The sequence below is a fragment of the Tachyglossus aculeatus genome, chromosome 2 (assembly GCF_015852505.1).
Source record: "Tachyglossus aculeatus isolate mTacAcu1 chromosome 2, mTacAcu1.pri, whole genome shotgun sequence".
NCBI classification, from domain to species: Eukaryota; Metazoa; Chordata; class Mammalia; order Monotremata; family Tachyglossidae; genus Tachyglossus; species Tachyglossus aculeatus.
Window position 1 is genome coordinate 49,700,167 of NC_052067.1, and position 14,596 is coordinate 49,714,762.

At 43.3% G+C, this 14,596-nt stretch overlaps 1 protein-coding gene across 1 annotated transcript in view; it reads left to right on the forward strand.

Annotated features, from left to right (window-relative positions):
* RNASET2 (ribonuclease T2) overlaps positions 1-14,122 on the forward strand; it is a 37,794-nt gene extending 23,672 nt beyond the window's left edge. Inside the window, exons 7-10 of the mRNA XM_038742267.1 lie at positions 8,220-8,333; positions 9,412-9,454; positions 11,748-11,822; positions 13,258-14,122. Of these exons, the coding sequence (XP_038598195.1) occupies positions 8,220-8,333; positions 9,412-9,454; positions 11,748-11,822; positions 13,258-13,449 (424 nt within the window). The 3' untranslated portion in view covers positions 13,450-14,122. The remainder of the gene's footprint in view (positions 1-8,219; positions 8,334-9,411; positions 9,455-11,747; positions 11,823-13,257) is intronic.
* Positions 14,123-14,596: the final 474 nt, after the last annotated feature.

Below are 14,596 nucleotides of genomic sequence, written 5' to 3' on the forward strand. Positions count from 1 at the left end.
TGAGATATTATTTTAGTAGAGCTTGGAAGATGGGGAGAGTTTTGGTCTGTCAGCTATGAGGATTTCAAGACTGAGTAGTAGTAGTAGCTGTAATAGTATTTATTAAGTTCTTACTCTGCGAACTACTACTAAATCCTGGAAAGAGTATACTGGTGAGAATTAGTCTCTGTCCCCCCGGCAGGATAGTCTGGGGGAGGCCCTATAGTTTAATATAAAGTGGGGAGAGGGGACTGGAGCCAGACACATCAGGAGTGATGAAGCAGTAAAACACTAAAACAACATAAAACCCAAGGCTGATAACAAAAATCAGGAGGATGTTGTGGCTAGAAGAGCAGAATTTCAGGATCCTCATGGCTTAGAGTCACAGCTAGAACACCACGGTAAGCAGCACGGCAGCCACCAGTTTTCCTGAGCGTTTATGGAGACCTCACGTTGAGGCTGCCGTTCTCTTTCCCACCTGGGTGATGGAAGGTAGGATGGGCTGGATTGTCTTCGACAGCACAGAGGAAAGCTAGGGCTGGTTACTAGGGTAGCAGCATAGCTGGTTGTCCTGTGTGGTGGACGCTGAGAATGAACAGCAGCAGCTTTTATCCCCAGCTCAGTGAGCGTGGAGCATGTCAGAAGCAGGGACCGTTGGTGGTAGAAGAAAAAGCAGCATTTAGTTACCAGGGATGCTCTTCTTGGCTTCAGCAGAGGGGTCTGAGAGTGTGTGGCAGCGGCTTTTTTCCCGGCAGCCCAGAATTCACAGAGCACGTTGGGAAGCCGGGGCTCTTGGTGGTGGGGAAAAAAAGGCAGTCCTTACCATAGTTGCTTTGCTAAAATGTGGGATTAAGCATATACCTTTCATGAAGTTTCTAGCTTTTCTCAGGTAATATTTCCTCCTGAAAGAATTTCGGTGTAAAGTTGAGGGGATTTGTGAAAGGAGATTAAGCTGATTTCAAAACAGTAATGGAATTGCTCTCCTGATGCTGCCTTAGTTTTCAGAACTGCCATAGGTGATGCTGAAGTTGTTGGTCGGAAAATGTCCTCACATTGCATGTGCTAATGAAGTTGTTTTAGAATTAGTGGATCCTAGGTCGGAAGTTGAAATTTATTTTAGAAGGAGGTTTTGAAAAATAAAATGCAATTACAGTTTCAGATACGGATACCCCATATCTAAAGTGAAGGTAGTCCCGCTTGTTCAGAACAAGTTCTAGACTGTGAGCCCACTGTTGGGTAGGGACCGTCTCTATATGTTGCCAACTTGTACTTCCCAGGCGCTTAGTACAGTGCTCTGCACACAGTAAGCGCTCAGTAAATACGATTGAATGAATGAATGAATGAATGAACAGCATGTATTCTAGAAAGTGACAATGCATTAAAATGGGAATACCATGGGAAAAAAGCATGTTATTTGCCACTTCACTCAAAACTACAAAATAAGGAAGCTATGGTAACCACTTAATTTGAAATATCAAAATGTGCATTTTAGTCTTTTTTCCTAATCAGTCAAAAAACTGATAAGATTTGAACAAGGGAGATACTTAAAACTTAATTCAAACATAAAGGGACCCAGTGATCATTTTGCTTAGTTTTCTAACTAAAAGATCCAAATTAAAAAATGATTTAAAACCTTTATAGGCTATTAATATGTAGAAGTAAATAAGGCAAGCTACTTTAGTTTTCTTATTCCTTTTGCTACTTACACACTATTCACTCTGTACTTCCAAATGCCTCTACATTAGCATCATTCAGGGCTGCTGGAAAGAAGGGGTGGATTATATAAAACCTGTTTACACATAATGCAGTCTGTTTCTACTTCGAAAACAGCTTTATTACATTTGAAACTTATTTGCTTTTTCAGATGATTTCCTGGATTTCTTCCCATTCCAATGTTTTGTCAAAGTGACATCATTTTTAAAATGATATTGCACAGATCTGCAGCAAAGGGTTTGGATTTGGGAGGTTTTACTTAAACTTTAAAACATTTCCATACACAAAAGCAGCCTCTTTGTTATTGATTTTTTTGATGTGCCGAGTTGGGAAATTCAAATAATAATGAATGATTGTGGTATTCATTAAGTGCTTACTTTGTGTCAAGCACTGTTGGGCTGAATAGAAGGTTATCAGGTTGGACACATGTCCTGTCCCCCATGGGACTCACAGTCTAGGTGGGAGGGAGTAGGATTTAATAATCCCTATTTTACAGATGAGGAAACTGAGACACAGAGAAGTTCAGTGACTTGCTCAAGGTTACATAGCAGATAAGTGGCAGAGCTGAGATTAGAGCCCAGGTCCTCTAACTCCCAGCCTCTGCTCCTTACACTAGACCACATTACGTCTCAAAATGATATTTGTTATAGAACTAATATATTCTTGCAGATTGCATAAAAAGCAATAAAAGCTTTCTGTGAAGACTTTGAGCCCTAAACAGCAGAGCACTAAGCTAAACACTTGATAGAGTACAATAAAGTAGGTAAACATGATCCCTGCTCACAGACTGCTCACTAGATTAGACTAACCCACCAACTTCCTAATGAAGATTAATGAAGGTTCCTGCTTCGTTTCAATGGAAGAGTCTTAACTGCCTTCAGAACACATCCACCTTACTCAAGCCTATATATGTTGCCAAGTTGTACTTCCCAAGCGCTTAGCACAGTGCTCTGCACACAGTACTTCCCAAGTGCTTAGTACAGTGCCCTGCACACAGTAAGCGCTCAATAAATACGATTGAATGAATGAATGAAGTCATGCAAATGACCAAAAATGTTCATAGGCAGTCCAGTGGTTTGCATACAGTAAGGACAGTACAGTGCTCTGCACACAGTAAGCGCTCAATAAATACGATTGAATGAATGAATGAAGTCATGGAAATGACCAAAAATGTTCATAGGCAGTCCAGTGGTTTGCATACAGTAAGTACAGTACAGTGCTCTGCACACAGTAAGCGCTCAATAAATATGATTGAATGAATGAATGGGGCTCACAGTCTTAATTCCCAGTTTACAGATGAGGTAACTGAGGCACAGAGAAGTTGAGTGACTTGCTCAAAGTCACACAGCTGACAAGTGACAGGGCTGGGATTAGAACCCATGTTATCTATTCTATTTATTTTATATCTATTCTATTTATTTTATTTTGTTAGTATGTTTGGTTTTGTTCTCTGTCTCCCCCTTTTAGACTGTGAGCCCACTGTTGGGTAGGGACTGTCTCTATATGTTGCCGACTTGTACTTCCCAAGCGCTTAGTACAGTGCTCTGCACACAGTAAGCGCTCAATAAATACAGTTGATGGTGATGAGTAAGCACTCAATAAATACGATTGAATGAATGAATGAAAAGCCTAGTGGAAAGAGCAAAGGAATCAGAGGACCCAGCTACACCAGTTATCGGCTGTATAACCTTGGACAAGTTACTTCTCTATGCCACAGTCCCTCCTCTGTAAAATGGGGATTTAATACCTGTTCTCTCTCGTACCTAGACTGTGAGCCCCATGTGGGACCTGATTATCTTATATCTAGTACAGTGGTTGACTAATAGAAAGAGTTTAACAAATACCACAATCATTTTATATATTTCGGGAACACATCTACCAACTCTGCTGTATTGTGCCCTTCCAAGCACTTAGTACAGTGCTCTGCACAGAGTAAGCGCTCAATAAACACCGTTGGTGATGATATTATGTAAGTTGCTATTGATAATGGAGTACCGTTTCTTCTTTCAATTTAAAAACCAGAAAGAAAAACTGATGCACTTCAAAAGAATTGCACCAATTCGCACCAAGACTGGCTTCACCAGTGATTTAACTTTTATTTTAATCTGAAATTCCGGGTGTTGGAAGGTCGTGTTTCTTCATGAGGTAGCATTTTATTGAGCTGAAGCAATAATTAAACCCTGGATTCAAATGTGAGTGCTCCAGGCACTGCTACCACGTAATCCTAAATCCATTCCAACTGTTTGCTGAATATATTCATTTGGTGTCTCTTCACAGGGAGTATGGTGCTCTCTGCACCAAGATTTTCAAGCGCTTAGTACAATGCTCTGCACACAGTAAGCGCTCAGTAAATACGATTTAATGAATGAATGAATTTTAACATTGCCCTGGAAATCACCACTCTGCCTAGAGTAACCTTTGAGGCCAGGTGATCACATTAAAACTTGGTAATCAGACATTAAATGTGGTTGGTTAGTCTGTTGAGCAGGGGCTCTGATGAATCACAATGATACTTCAGGAAGCACCGAGAAGGCCTGTGAGGGCTTGAGTATGTCTTACACTTTCTAATGAGTTTAAGTGATAGACTTTGAATGGCTCAGTGGAAAGAGCACGGGCTTTGGAGTCAGAGGTCATGGGTTCAAATCCCAGCTCCGCAAACTGTCAGCTGTGTGACTTTGGGCAAGTCACTTAACTTCTCTGTGCCTCAGTTACCTCATCTGTCAAATGGGGATTACGACTGTGAGCCCCCAGTGGGACAACCTGATCACCTTGTAACCTCCCCAATGCTAAGAACAGAGCTTTGCACATAGTAGGTGCTTAATAAATGCCATCATTATTATTATTATTATTAGCACCTCCAGCCACTGGAGCCCAGACAATGGAAAAGTGGGGAAACAGCAGGAAACAAAAGCCCACCTAGTGTGGAAAGCTGAAATCACTGTCAATCTGGTTTGCAAATGCCTCCTTCCCAAGAGAACAATGACCAGGATTGGCAATATTTGGGCATATCAGGTTAATAGAAATTGCCTGAGTGATAAAGTCACAATACAACTATTACTGTATTGAAGGCATTCACTTTCATGCCATTGTAACTCCACAGGGAAGTGGGAACTGGGGTAAAGACTGGAAGGATGAAAATACTTTTGTAGTTCGTGAAACGACTGCCTTAATGCTTTCTGCCTTGCATTTGAAGGTTGTAGCCCCATGTCAGATAGCTGGTATCTGGCCTGTTAGAGAAGGAAAGTGATGAAATGCTCTTTTTGCTTCCACGTGAACACCTAGCAAACACTTGGAAACAACTTCCATGTACTAGTAACTGTCAAATGACAGGCATCTTCTAGTGCGCGGTAGGAACATCTGAACCATGGCATTTTCATTTATCTCAGCCTACATCTGATGTAACCTCAGCTCTGGAGTTATTGTATACAGAGCACTGTTCTAAGTGCTTGAGAGAGTATTATACATCAGAGTTGGTAGCCATGACCCCCTGCCTGAAAGGGGCTTACCAGTTTGGAAGGGGAGAAAGACATTAAAATAAATTATAGATGTGTACATACATGCCATGGGGCTGAGGGAGGGGTGAATAGCATCAAGGGCTCGAAAGGTACAGATCCAAGTGCAGAGGTGACACAGAGAGGAGAGGGCGTATTATTGTTATTTAAGTGATTACTATGTGTCAAGCACTGATACAATTCTCTTGAGGTTCCCCTCAATTGTCTGTCCTTTTTTCATCTTCTCATCTGGTCTTCCTACGCTTCTCACCATCTAACAGTGCCGTTCACCAATGTTGTAGGTTATTCTCATGAGGGGAAGAGATAAGGCACCAAAACCTGCCATTCTCACCTCCACAACATCGCTGAGATCTGCCCTTTCCTCTCCATCCAAACCGCTACCTTGCTGGTTCAATCTCTCATCCTATCCCGACTGGATTACTGCATCAGCCTCCTCTCTGATCTCCCATCCTCCTGTCTCTCCCCACTTCTGTCTATATTTCACTCTGCTACCTGGATCATCTTTATGCAGAAATGCTCTTCTTCCCTCCTCAAAAATCTCCAGTGGCTGCCTGTCAACCCACGCATCAAGCAAAAACTCCTCACTCTCGGCTTCAAGGCTGTCCATCACCTCACCCCCTCCTACCTCACCTCCCTTCTCTCCTTCTACAGCCCACCCTGCACCCTCCGCTCCTCTGCTGCTAATCTCCTCACCGGGCCTCGTTCCCGCCTGTCCCGCCATCGACCCCCGGCCCACGTCCTCCCCCGGGCCTGGAATGCCCTCCCTCTGCCCATCCGCCAAGCTAGCTCTCTTCCTCCCTTCAAGGCCCTACTGAGAGTTCACCTCCTCCAGGAGGCCTTCCCAGACTGAGCCCCCTTTTTCCTCCCCTCCTCCCCACCACCCCCGCCCTACCTCCTTCCCCTCCCCACAACACTTGTATATATATTTGTACAGATTTATTACTCTATTAATTTTACTTGTACATATTTACTGTTCTATTTATTTTGTTAATGATGTGCATATAGCTTTAATTCTCTTTGTACTTTGACACTTGTCTACATGTTTTATTTTGTCGTCTGTCTCCCCCTTCTAGACTGTGAGCCCGTTGTTGGGTAGGGACCGTCTCTATATGTAGCCGACTTGTACTTCCCAAGCGCTTAGTACAGTGCTCTACACACAGTAAGCGCACAATAAATACGATTGAATGAATGAATGAATAAGGCAGGGTGGGGAGTGATGTACAGTATAATTTTTAGTTTCCTTTAAAGCGCGTCATCTTTCAGTGGAGCTGGTTTTGAAATAGGAAACTAACAAATTACATTTAAATGTATGGGGGAAGCATATCCCATAATACGGTGGTTCATGATGCACCCATGTCTTTGAGGAATGTATAATGGATGTATTTTGGGGTACACCTCTTCCTGACCCCCTCCATTCTGGCTTCCACTCTCACTCCATAGAAAGTGCCCTCTCTCAGGTCACCAATGACCTTCTTGCCAAATCCAATAGCCTCTGTTCCATCCTATTTCTCCTTGACATTTCAGCTGTCTTTGACACTGTGGACCACCCCTTCTGGAAATCTTATCTAACCTTGGCTTCTGTGACACTGACCTCTCCCAGTTCTCCACAGGCTGCACCTCTGCCTCCCACCCTTAATGTTTGAAAGTCCCTCAAGACTCAATTCTGGGTCACCTTCTATTCACCATCTTCATCTACTCCTTTGGAGATTTCATTTGCTCCCATGGCTTCAACTACCCACTTCATCCAGATGAATCCCAAATCTACCTCTCCTCTCCTTCTCTGTAGTCTCACATTTCCTCCTACCTTCAAAGCATCTCAATCCCATGTGGCCTAATGGATAAGGCATCTGACTTCGGATCAGAAGATTGAAGGTTCGAGTCGCTTCATGGTCGGCGCTTAGAACAGTGCTTTGCACATAGTAAACACTTAACAAATACCATCATTATTGCATGTCCTGCTGACAACTCAAATTTAACATGTCCAGAACAGAACTCCCCATTGTCCCACCTAAGCCCTGACTTCCTCATGTCTTCCCCATCATTGTAGACAATACCATTCCCCCGCATCGCTCAAATCTGTAACCTTGGCATTATCCTCAAATCATCTCTCTAATTCAACCCATGTAATCAATCTGTCCTCAAATCCTGTGCGTTCTAACTTCAAAACACTGCTAAAATCCACCTTTTCCTCTCCATCCAAACTGCTACTATGCTGACCCAAGCATTTATCCTATCCCACCTTGTACTGCATCAGAGTCCTCACTAACCTCCCAGCCTCCTTGTCTCTCCCCACTCCTTACTTCACTCTGCTGCCTAGATCACTATGCTAAACAAACATTAAGTCCACATCCCTCAAGAACCTCCAGTGGCTCGCCTACCTCTGCATCAAGCAGAAACTCATTACCGTCAGCTTTAAGGCACTCAATCAACTCTCCCCCTCCTACCTTAAGTCACTGATTTCTTACTACATCCCAGTCTGCGCACTTCACTTCTCCTATGTCAAGTTACTCACTGTACCTTGAGCTAGTCTATTTTGCTGCCCAGCCCTTTTCCATGTCCTCCCTCTGGCCTGGAACTCTTTCCCCCTTCGTAATCAAAGACCACCCCTTTCTACACCTTTAAAGCCTTGTGAAAAATCAGATCTCTAAGAGGCCTTCCCCAACTAACCCTTTATTTCCCCTACTCCCTCTCCCTTCTGCATTGCCTCTGCACTTGGATCTGTTTCTCATAAGCACTTGATATTCTTCCCACCATAGCTCCATAGCACTTATGTAAATATCTGTAATTTATTTTAATGTCTATCTCCCCCTTTAGACTGTAATCTTCTTGCGGGAAGGAAACATATCTACCCACTCTGTTGTATTGTACTCGCTTAAATATTAAACTCTGCACGCAGTAAGTATTCAAATATCATTTATTGCTATAAATGGAAAGTGACTTAGGTGGATGTTTCAATTTCAATTTCATGCTGTTTGATCTCTAAGACTCTGATTTTTTTTTTTTGTTTTACACCAGGAAGCATGAATGGGAGAAGCATGGGACCTGTGCAGCCCAGCTAGACATTCTGAATTCTCAGAAAAAGTACTTTGGCCAAAGTCTGGATCTCTATAAAAAAATTGACCTGAACGGGTGTGTTTTGTCTCTATGGCTGTCGGTTTTGGGTGGATTTCTGGAACATTGAATAGATTTGTCTTGGCCCTATTACTGATTTCTCTACTCTTTGGAGAATACAAAGTGTCATTTCCTGCTAGGTCTCACTTTGAAGCCCAATTCAACAATCTAAGCCTGCCTGGTTCACTTAAGTGAAGCCAAGAAAGGGGACTCTAGCAGTAGATTTAGCAGTTTCAGATCACGTGACACCTTCAGTAGGTTACATTGTTACATCAACTAACTTTGGCATTTACCCTTTGACCTGTATTGCAAGGTCTATTCGTTAGGATTTTGTGGAACATCCATTCCAAATAGAAGGTTTTTCCAATTCACCAGTTAACTTGCTGAGGAATGAGTTGAACAGATCATCACCATTTAAGGTATTTGAAACCTAAATCAGAGTCCTCTAGGGTAAATAATTGGGCAAGGTTGTGGAATTTGCATTCTCTGATTTAAGTTGCTTTTCTGTTCAGAGAGTTAAGATTGCATTGGGAGAAGCATTCATTAGATTTTCTGAATTAGAGGTGGTAAATCAAAAGTTACTGAGCAGATTGGAAGGTGGGGACACTGAGACTGCATTTTGTAGTTCTTTACATAGGTTGGGTGATTAGCTGGGTGGGACCTTGAGTTTAGCAAAGGGAAAACGGGCAACTTTCACTTCAAATCACTGCACCAACAGCCAAAATCCAGAGGCTGCTGTCTAGCCTGCTGTCTCTGTAACACTGTGACTCTTGTTCATGTGGTTATCAAAGCCTTTGTCTGAAAATGGCAGCCATCATACATTAGATCAGATGGAAGTACCTTGATTTGGGGGTCCTACCCTGGCATCCAAAAATTGGCCTGTGGCAGGTTATATAAAGCCTGCTTTTGGCTGTGTGGCTGGAGGGGGCAGGGCCACTTATGATGGTAGAACATATGAATAGGTCTTACTAAAATTCCGTGTAAAACAAACCTTTATTTTTAAGTGCACCTGCTGTGGACTGGGTGTTGTCCTCATTTTGTGTGAAACTTAGTGGAGTTGGTCATCATCATGAAGATGTGTGTTTTTTGGTTTCAGAGCCCTCTTGAAATTTGGGATAGAGCCATCTAACACCTACCAGGTAAGAATTTCATTTTTTTTGCTTCCTTAGCAAGGTTTTTATCTAAGGTGAGGCCCTAGCCACATGAATAAACCACTTCAGGTAACAAAACAAATGGTACTCTGAAACTATACAGCCAGAAGCTTCTCTCTGTTCTTATTGCAATTCTAACTACTTTGGACCAGGTTTGCTCTGAAATTGCTAATTAGTGGAAATGACTAAAACGAAAATGATTTAACCTACATTCTGGTGTCTCCAGTGCAAGTGGAAATGAACAATTTATTTCCGTTTCAGACAACTCATGTTGGAAGAGCTCAGTGTGGAATGAGTTTCTTCCTGCTGGCTGCATTCCAGTTATTCTCATTGCCATTAGAGACAGAAACACCCTGGATGGAAGAGTAGTTGCCCTTGGTAGCCCCAAAAGGATAGTGATAATTGCATCAATCAATCAGTGTAATTTATTGAATACTTACTGTGTGCAGAGCACTTGCCTAAATGCTTGGGAGAGTGCAGTTCAACAGAGTTGGTAGATATGTTCCCTGCCTATAAGGAACTTAGAGTGTAGAGGGGAAACAAACATTCAAAGAAATTTTGGGTATGTACATAAGTGTATTAAGGGAGGAGTGAATAAAGGGTACAAAGCCAAGTGTAAGGGCAATGCGGAAGGGAGTGGGAGAAGAGGAAATGAGGCTGAGTTGGGGAAGACCTCTTGGAGAAGATGTGCTTTTAATCAGGCTTCGAAGGTGGGGAGAGTGATCATCTTTCAGATATGAACATCCTTCCTGGATGGTGAACAGGATGGTGAACATCCATTCTCGAGAAGAAGTGTTGCCTAGTGGATAGAGCACGGGCTAGGGTGTCCAAAGGTCGTGGGTTTTAATCCTGGCTCTGCCACTTGTCTGTTTTGTGACCTTGGACAAGTCACTTCACTTCTTTGCGCTTCAGTCCCCTCATCTGTAAAATGAGACTGAGACTGTGAGCCCCACAGGGACTGGATCCAACCCTATTTGCTGCACTTAGTACGGTAACTGGGACAGAGTAAGTGTTTAACAAATACTGCAATTATTGTTACTATTATTATTATTATTAATAATAATGTCTGTCTCCTCCTCTAGACTGTAAACTCATTGTGGGCAGGGAATATAACAATAATAATAATAATAATAATAATAATAATAATAATAATAATAATGGAATTTATTAAGCACTTACTATGTATGTGCAAGGCACTGTTCTAAGCACTGGGGAGGTTACAAGGTGATCAGGTTGTCCCACGGCGGGGCTCACAGTCTTATTCCCCATTTTACAGATGAGGGAACTGAGGCCCAGAGAAGTGAAGTGACTTGCCCAAAGTCACACAGCTGACAATTGTCGGAGCCGGGATTTGAACCCATGCCCCTTCCACTGAGCCATGGTGCTTCTCTAACGGAATATGTCTGTTATATTGTTATATTGTACTCTTCCAAGCGCTTAATACAGTCTTTGGCACACAGTAAGCATTCAATAAATGCGATTGACGGACTGACTTATGCTATCAGGCCCCAACTACATGGGAGGCATCCAGTGTTTCACCCAACAGCAGAGGCCGGGGGGCTGGGAAAATTGCCCTGTTGGAGCCTAGGGACAGAACATTCCCCTTTGTCACTTATTCCAGAGAGTGGCTTTAAAAAAAAAAACAACAGTATTTGTTAAGTGCTTACTATGTATGCGCCAGGCACTGTACTAAGTGCTGGAGTAGATACAAGCTAATCAGGTTGGACACAGTTCACGTCTCACACGGGGCTCGCAGTCTCTTAATCTCCATCTTACAGATGAGGTAACTGAGGCATAGAGAAGTTGTGTGACTAGTCTAAGGTCACGCAGCAGACAAGAGGCAGAGCTGGGATTGGAACCCAGGTCCTTCTGATTCCCTTGCGATATAAAGACCGAATGTAAACGGTTTCATCCCTAGATTCAGTTAGGCCTCGTTCTTTTTCCCTTCCCAGGCCCACCTGGGAAAGGACAAGCCTGGTGGTAGGTGATGAGGAAGTAAGTGCTGGAGTAGGGAGCGGGAATGTCTGATCCTCTTCTGCTTCTGGAATTTGGGAACTGCTGTCACTTGCCATGACAGTACTGTGGCTTCCTGAACTGGGCGGGGTCAAGAAAAGTGGCTGGGTCTCAATGCTTCGAGGAACTGCGCAGTGGCAGTGACAAGCATGGTCTGCCTGTCAACGCTGTAGGTAGTGCCTGTAGAGCTGTTGGCAACATGGTGCTCCAAACTGACGCCTGCTGAAACTCATTATAATCTCCAGGTGTTTGATTAACTTGATTTTAGATTTCAGACATCAAGCAAACCCTTTGCAGCTGGTATGGAGTTATACCAAAAATACAGTGCCTTCCACCAGAGCAGGTAATGATATTTTTCCTCTATTCCTGTATTTTATCCTTGCCTCCTTTAAAAAAAAATGGCATTTGATAACCTCTTGCTTTGTGTCAGGAACTGTACTAAGCACCCCACTTCAGTCTATACTTCACTCTGCTGCCCGGATTATCTTTCTACAGAAATGCTCTGGGCACGTCACCCCCATCCTCAAAAATCTCCCGTGGTTGCCTTGTAACCTTCATATCTAGCAAAAACTCCTCACGATTGGCTTCAAAGCTCTCCATCACCTTGCCCCCTCTTACCTCATCTCCCTTCTCTCCTTCTCCAGCCCAGCCTACACACTCCACTCCTCTGCCGTTAACCTCCTCACTGTGCCTCGTTCTCTCCCATCCTGCCATCGACCCCCGGTCCACGTCCTACCTCTGGCCTGGAATGCCCTCCCTCCTCACATCTGCCAAACTAGCTTTCTTCCCCCCTTCAAAGTCCTAGTGAAAGCTCACCTCCTCCAGGAGGCCTTCCCAGACTGAGCCCCCCCTTTCCTCTGCTCCTCCTCCCCTCCCCATCGCCCCTACTCCCTCTCTCTGCTCTACCCCCCTCCCCACCCCGCAACACTTGTATATATATATACATATATATAATTGTATTTATTTTATTAATGATGTGTCTATATCTATAATTCTATTCATTTATACTGATGCCATTGATGTCCGTCTACTTGCTTTGTTTTTGTTTTGTCATCTGTCTCCCCCCTTCTAGTCTGTAAGCCCATTGTTGGGAAGGGATTGTCTCTATTTGTTTCCAAATTGTCCTTTCCAAGCGCTTAGTACAGTGCTCTGAACAGAGTAAGCGCTCAGTAAATACAATTAAATGAATGAATGAATACATGATAATCAGGTTGGACACAGTTCACGTTCCACACGAGTTTCACAGTCTTAATCCCCGTTTTACAGATGAGGTAACTGAGGCATAGAGAAGTTAAGTGACTTCCCCAAGTTACACAACAGAGAAATGGCAGAGCTGGGATTAGAACCTGGGTCCTCCGATTCCGAGGCCTGTGCTCCTTCCATTAGACCACACTGCTCCTCTGTTGGAACAGTCCACTCTGATTGTCAGTGACAATTCTTGGATATTCGCTCATTTTCTTGGTTTTCCCCATAGAGTTCTCATTAGCAGAGCTGGGATTTTTGTTGTTGGTTAAAATATCATATTCTTTTTTTCCCACCATGCCAGCAGACCCTTTTCCTCCCTTCTTTCAAAAGTTTGTTTTCAAAATGTATATCTTGGGCTAATTAACATGATTTTACGTGATTATTAGAAAACTCAATTATCTAGAGTGTTTCATGCTATAAATTGGAGTAAAAATGGAATAAGTACATGCAGGGCATATATGGACTTGCCTTGATTCCCCAGCTTCTCTCCAAGGGTGAACATTCTGATGAACATTTTGGATTACTCTTTCTAGGAAAAAGCCCAAATACTCGGTCAGATTGAATTGTGTTTCACTAAAAACCTGGAGTTGAGAAATTGTACTGATCCAGAGGTGGAGTCCATCAAAAAGACTCTGATGGGTGATGTGTCTTCTGAGGGTCCGACTCTGCACGTCTGTGATGATGGTCCAGCCTATTATCCGCCCGCAGAGGAGCCTGAGAATTGATGACAGAGATGTTTCAAGTATTCTGAACACACATTTTGAAGCAGTGAAATGCTCACGCAGCAGCTCCAGCTTACTTGGTTTAAGAAAACAATGTGCAAATTGGATCGGCTCACTCTTTCTGGACTTCAAACTGTTTCTCTAAGAGTAAGAGAACAAAGAAAACTTGAACCCGAGATGTTGGTGATGGCTTGTGCTTAAAGCCCACACTTTTATTTTCATTTGTTATATGGAATGAACGAGCAGAATAGACCTCAGAGTAGAGGTCATGTAAATTTAGAGGAGTTTCATTGTGAAGGTGGTAGATAAGCCCTCTCACCCAGATTTTCCCTTTGGGTGTCTATTCATTATGCCAGGCTGAGGGCGATTCTCTCTTCACCTGTTGCTTATGGTGTGCCAAGCTAGGCTTTGGTCACCCAAATGGATGTGACATAGGAAGGAACCAGCCATAGAAAAACTCTAGAGATTCTCTTTCCTGGCTACCCTGCAGAGAAAGGTTCACCCTTTCTTCACTTTCCCGTCAGAGCTGATTGCACTACAAAATCTCAGGTAATTGAGGTCGCCAAGGGGAAGAAGAGAAATGGAAGGGACTAAAGGATCTGTCCCTTCCTGCACTTCTCTGGCCTTGCATCCCCCTGTACTAATATCGTCTGTCTCCCAATAAAGATAATAAATTGTATTTATTGAGTGTTTTCTACATGCAGGGCACTGTTCTAAGCACTTGAGAGAGTACAGCACAAAAATATAACAGACATATTACCTGCCAGCAATGAGCTTACAGTCCCAAGCATTTCTGGTATCACAAAGGGAAAGGATACAAAGCGAAGTGATTTGCTAACACAACGCCCAGTACAAGACCTTAGCCATGCCAGTCACTGAATTAAGCGCTGGGATAGTTTTAGGATAAGCAGGTCAGGTAGAGTCCTTGTTCTCCCTGAGGAACATAGCCTAAGGAGGACAGGTACTGAGTCCCCATTTTACAGAGGAGGAAACTGAAGTCCTGAAAAGCAAAGTGACTTGCCCAAGGTCACCTAGCAGGCAAGCCCTCTGATTCTTACCCACTGGGCAACACTGCTTCTCTCACCTTTAGATTGTGAGCCCATCTAGGTCTGATTCGATTGTATTGTATCTACCTTAGCACTTAGTACAA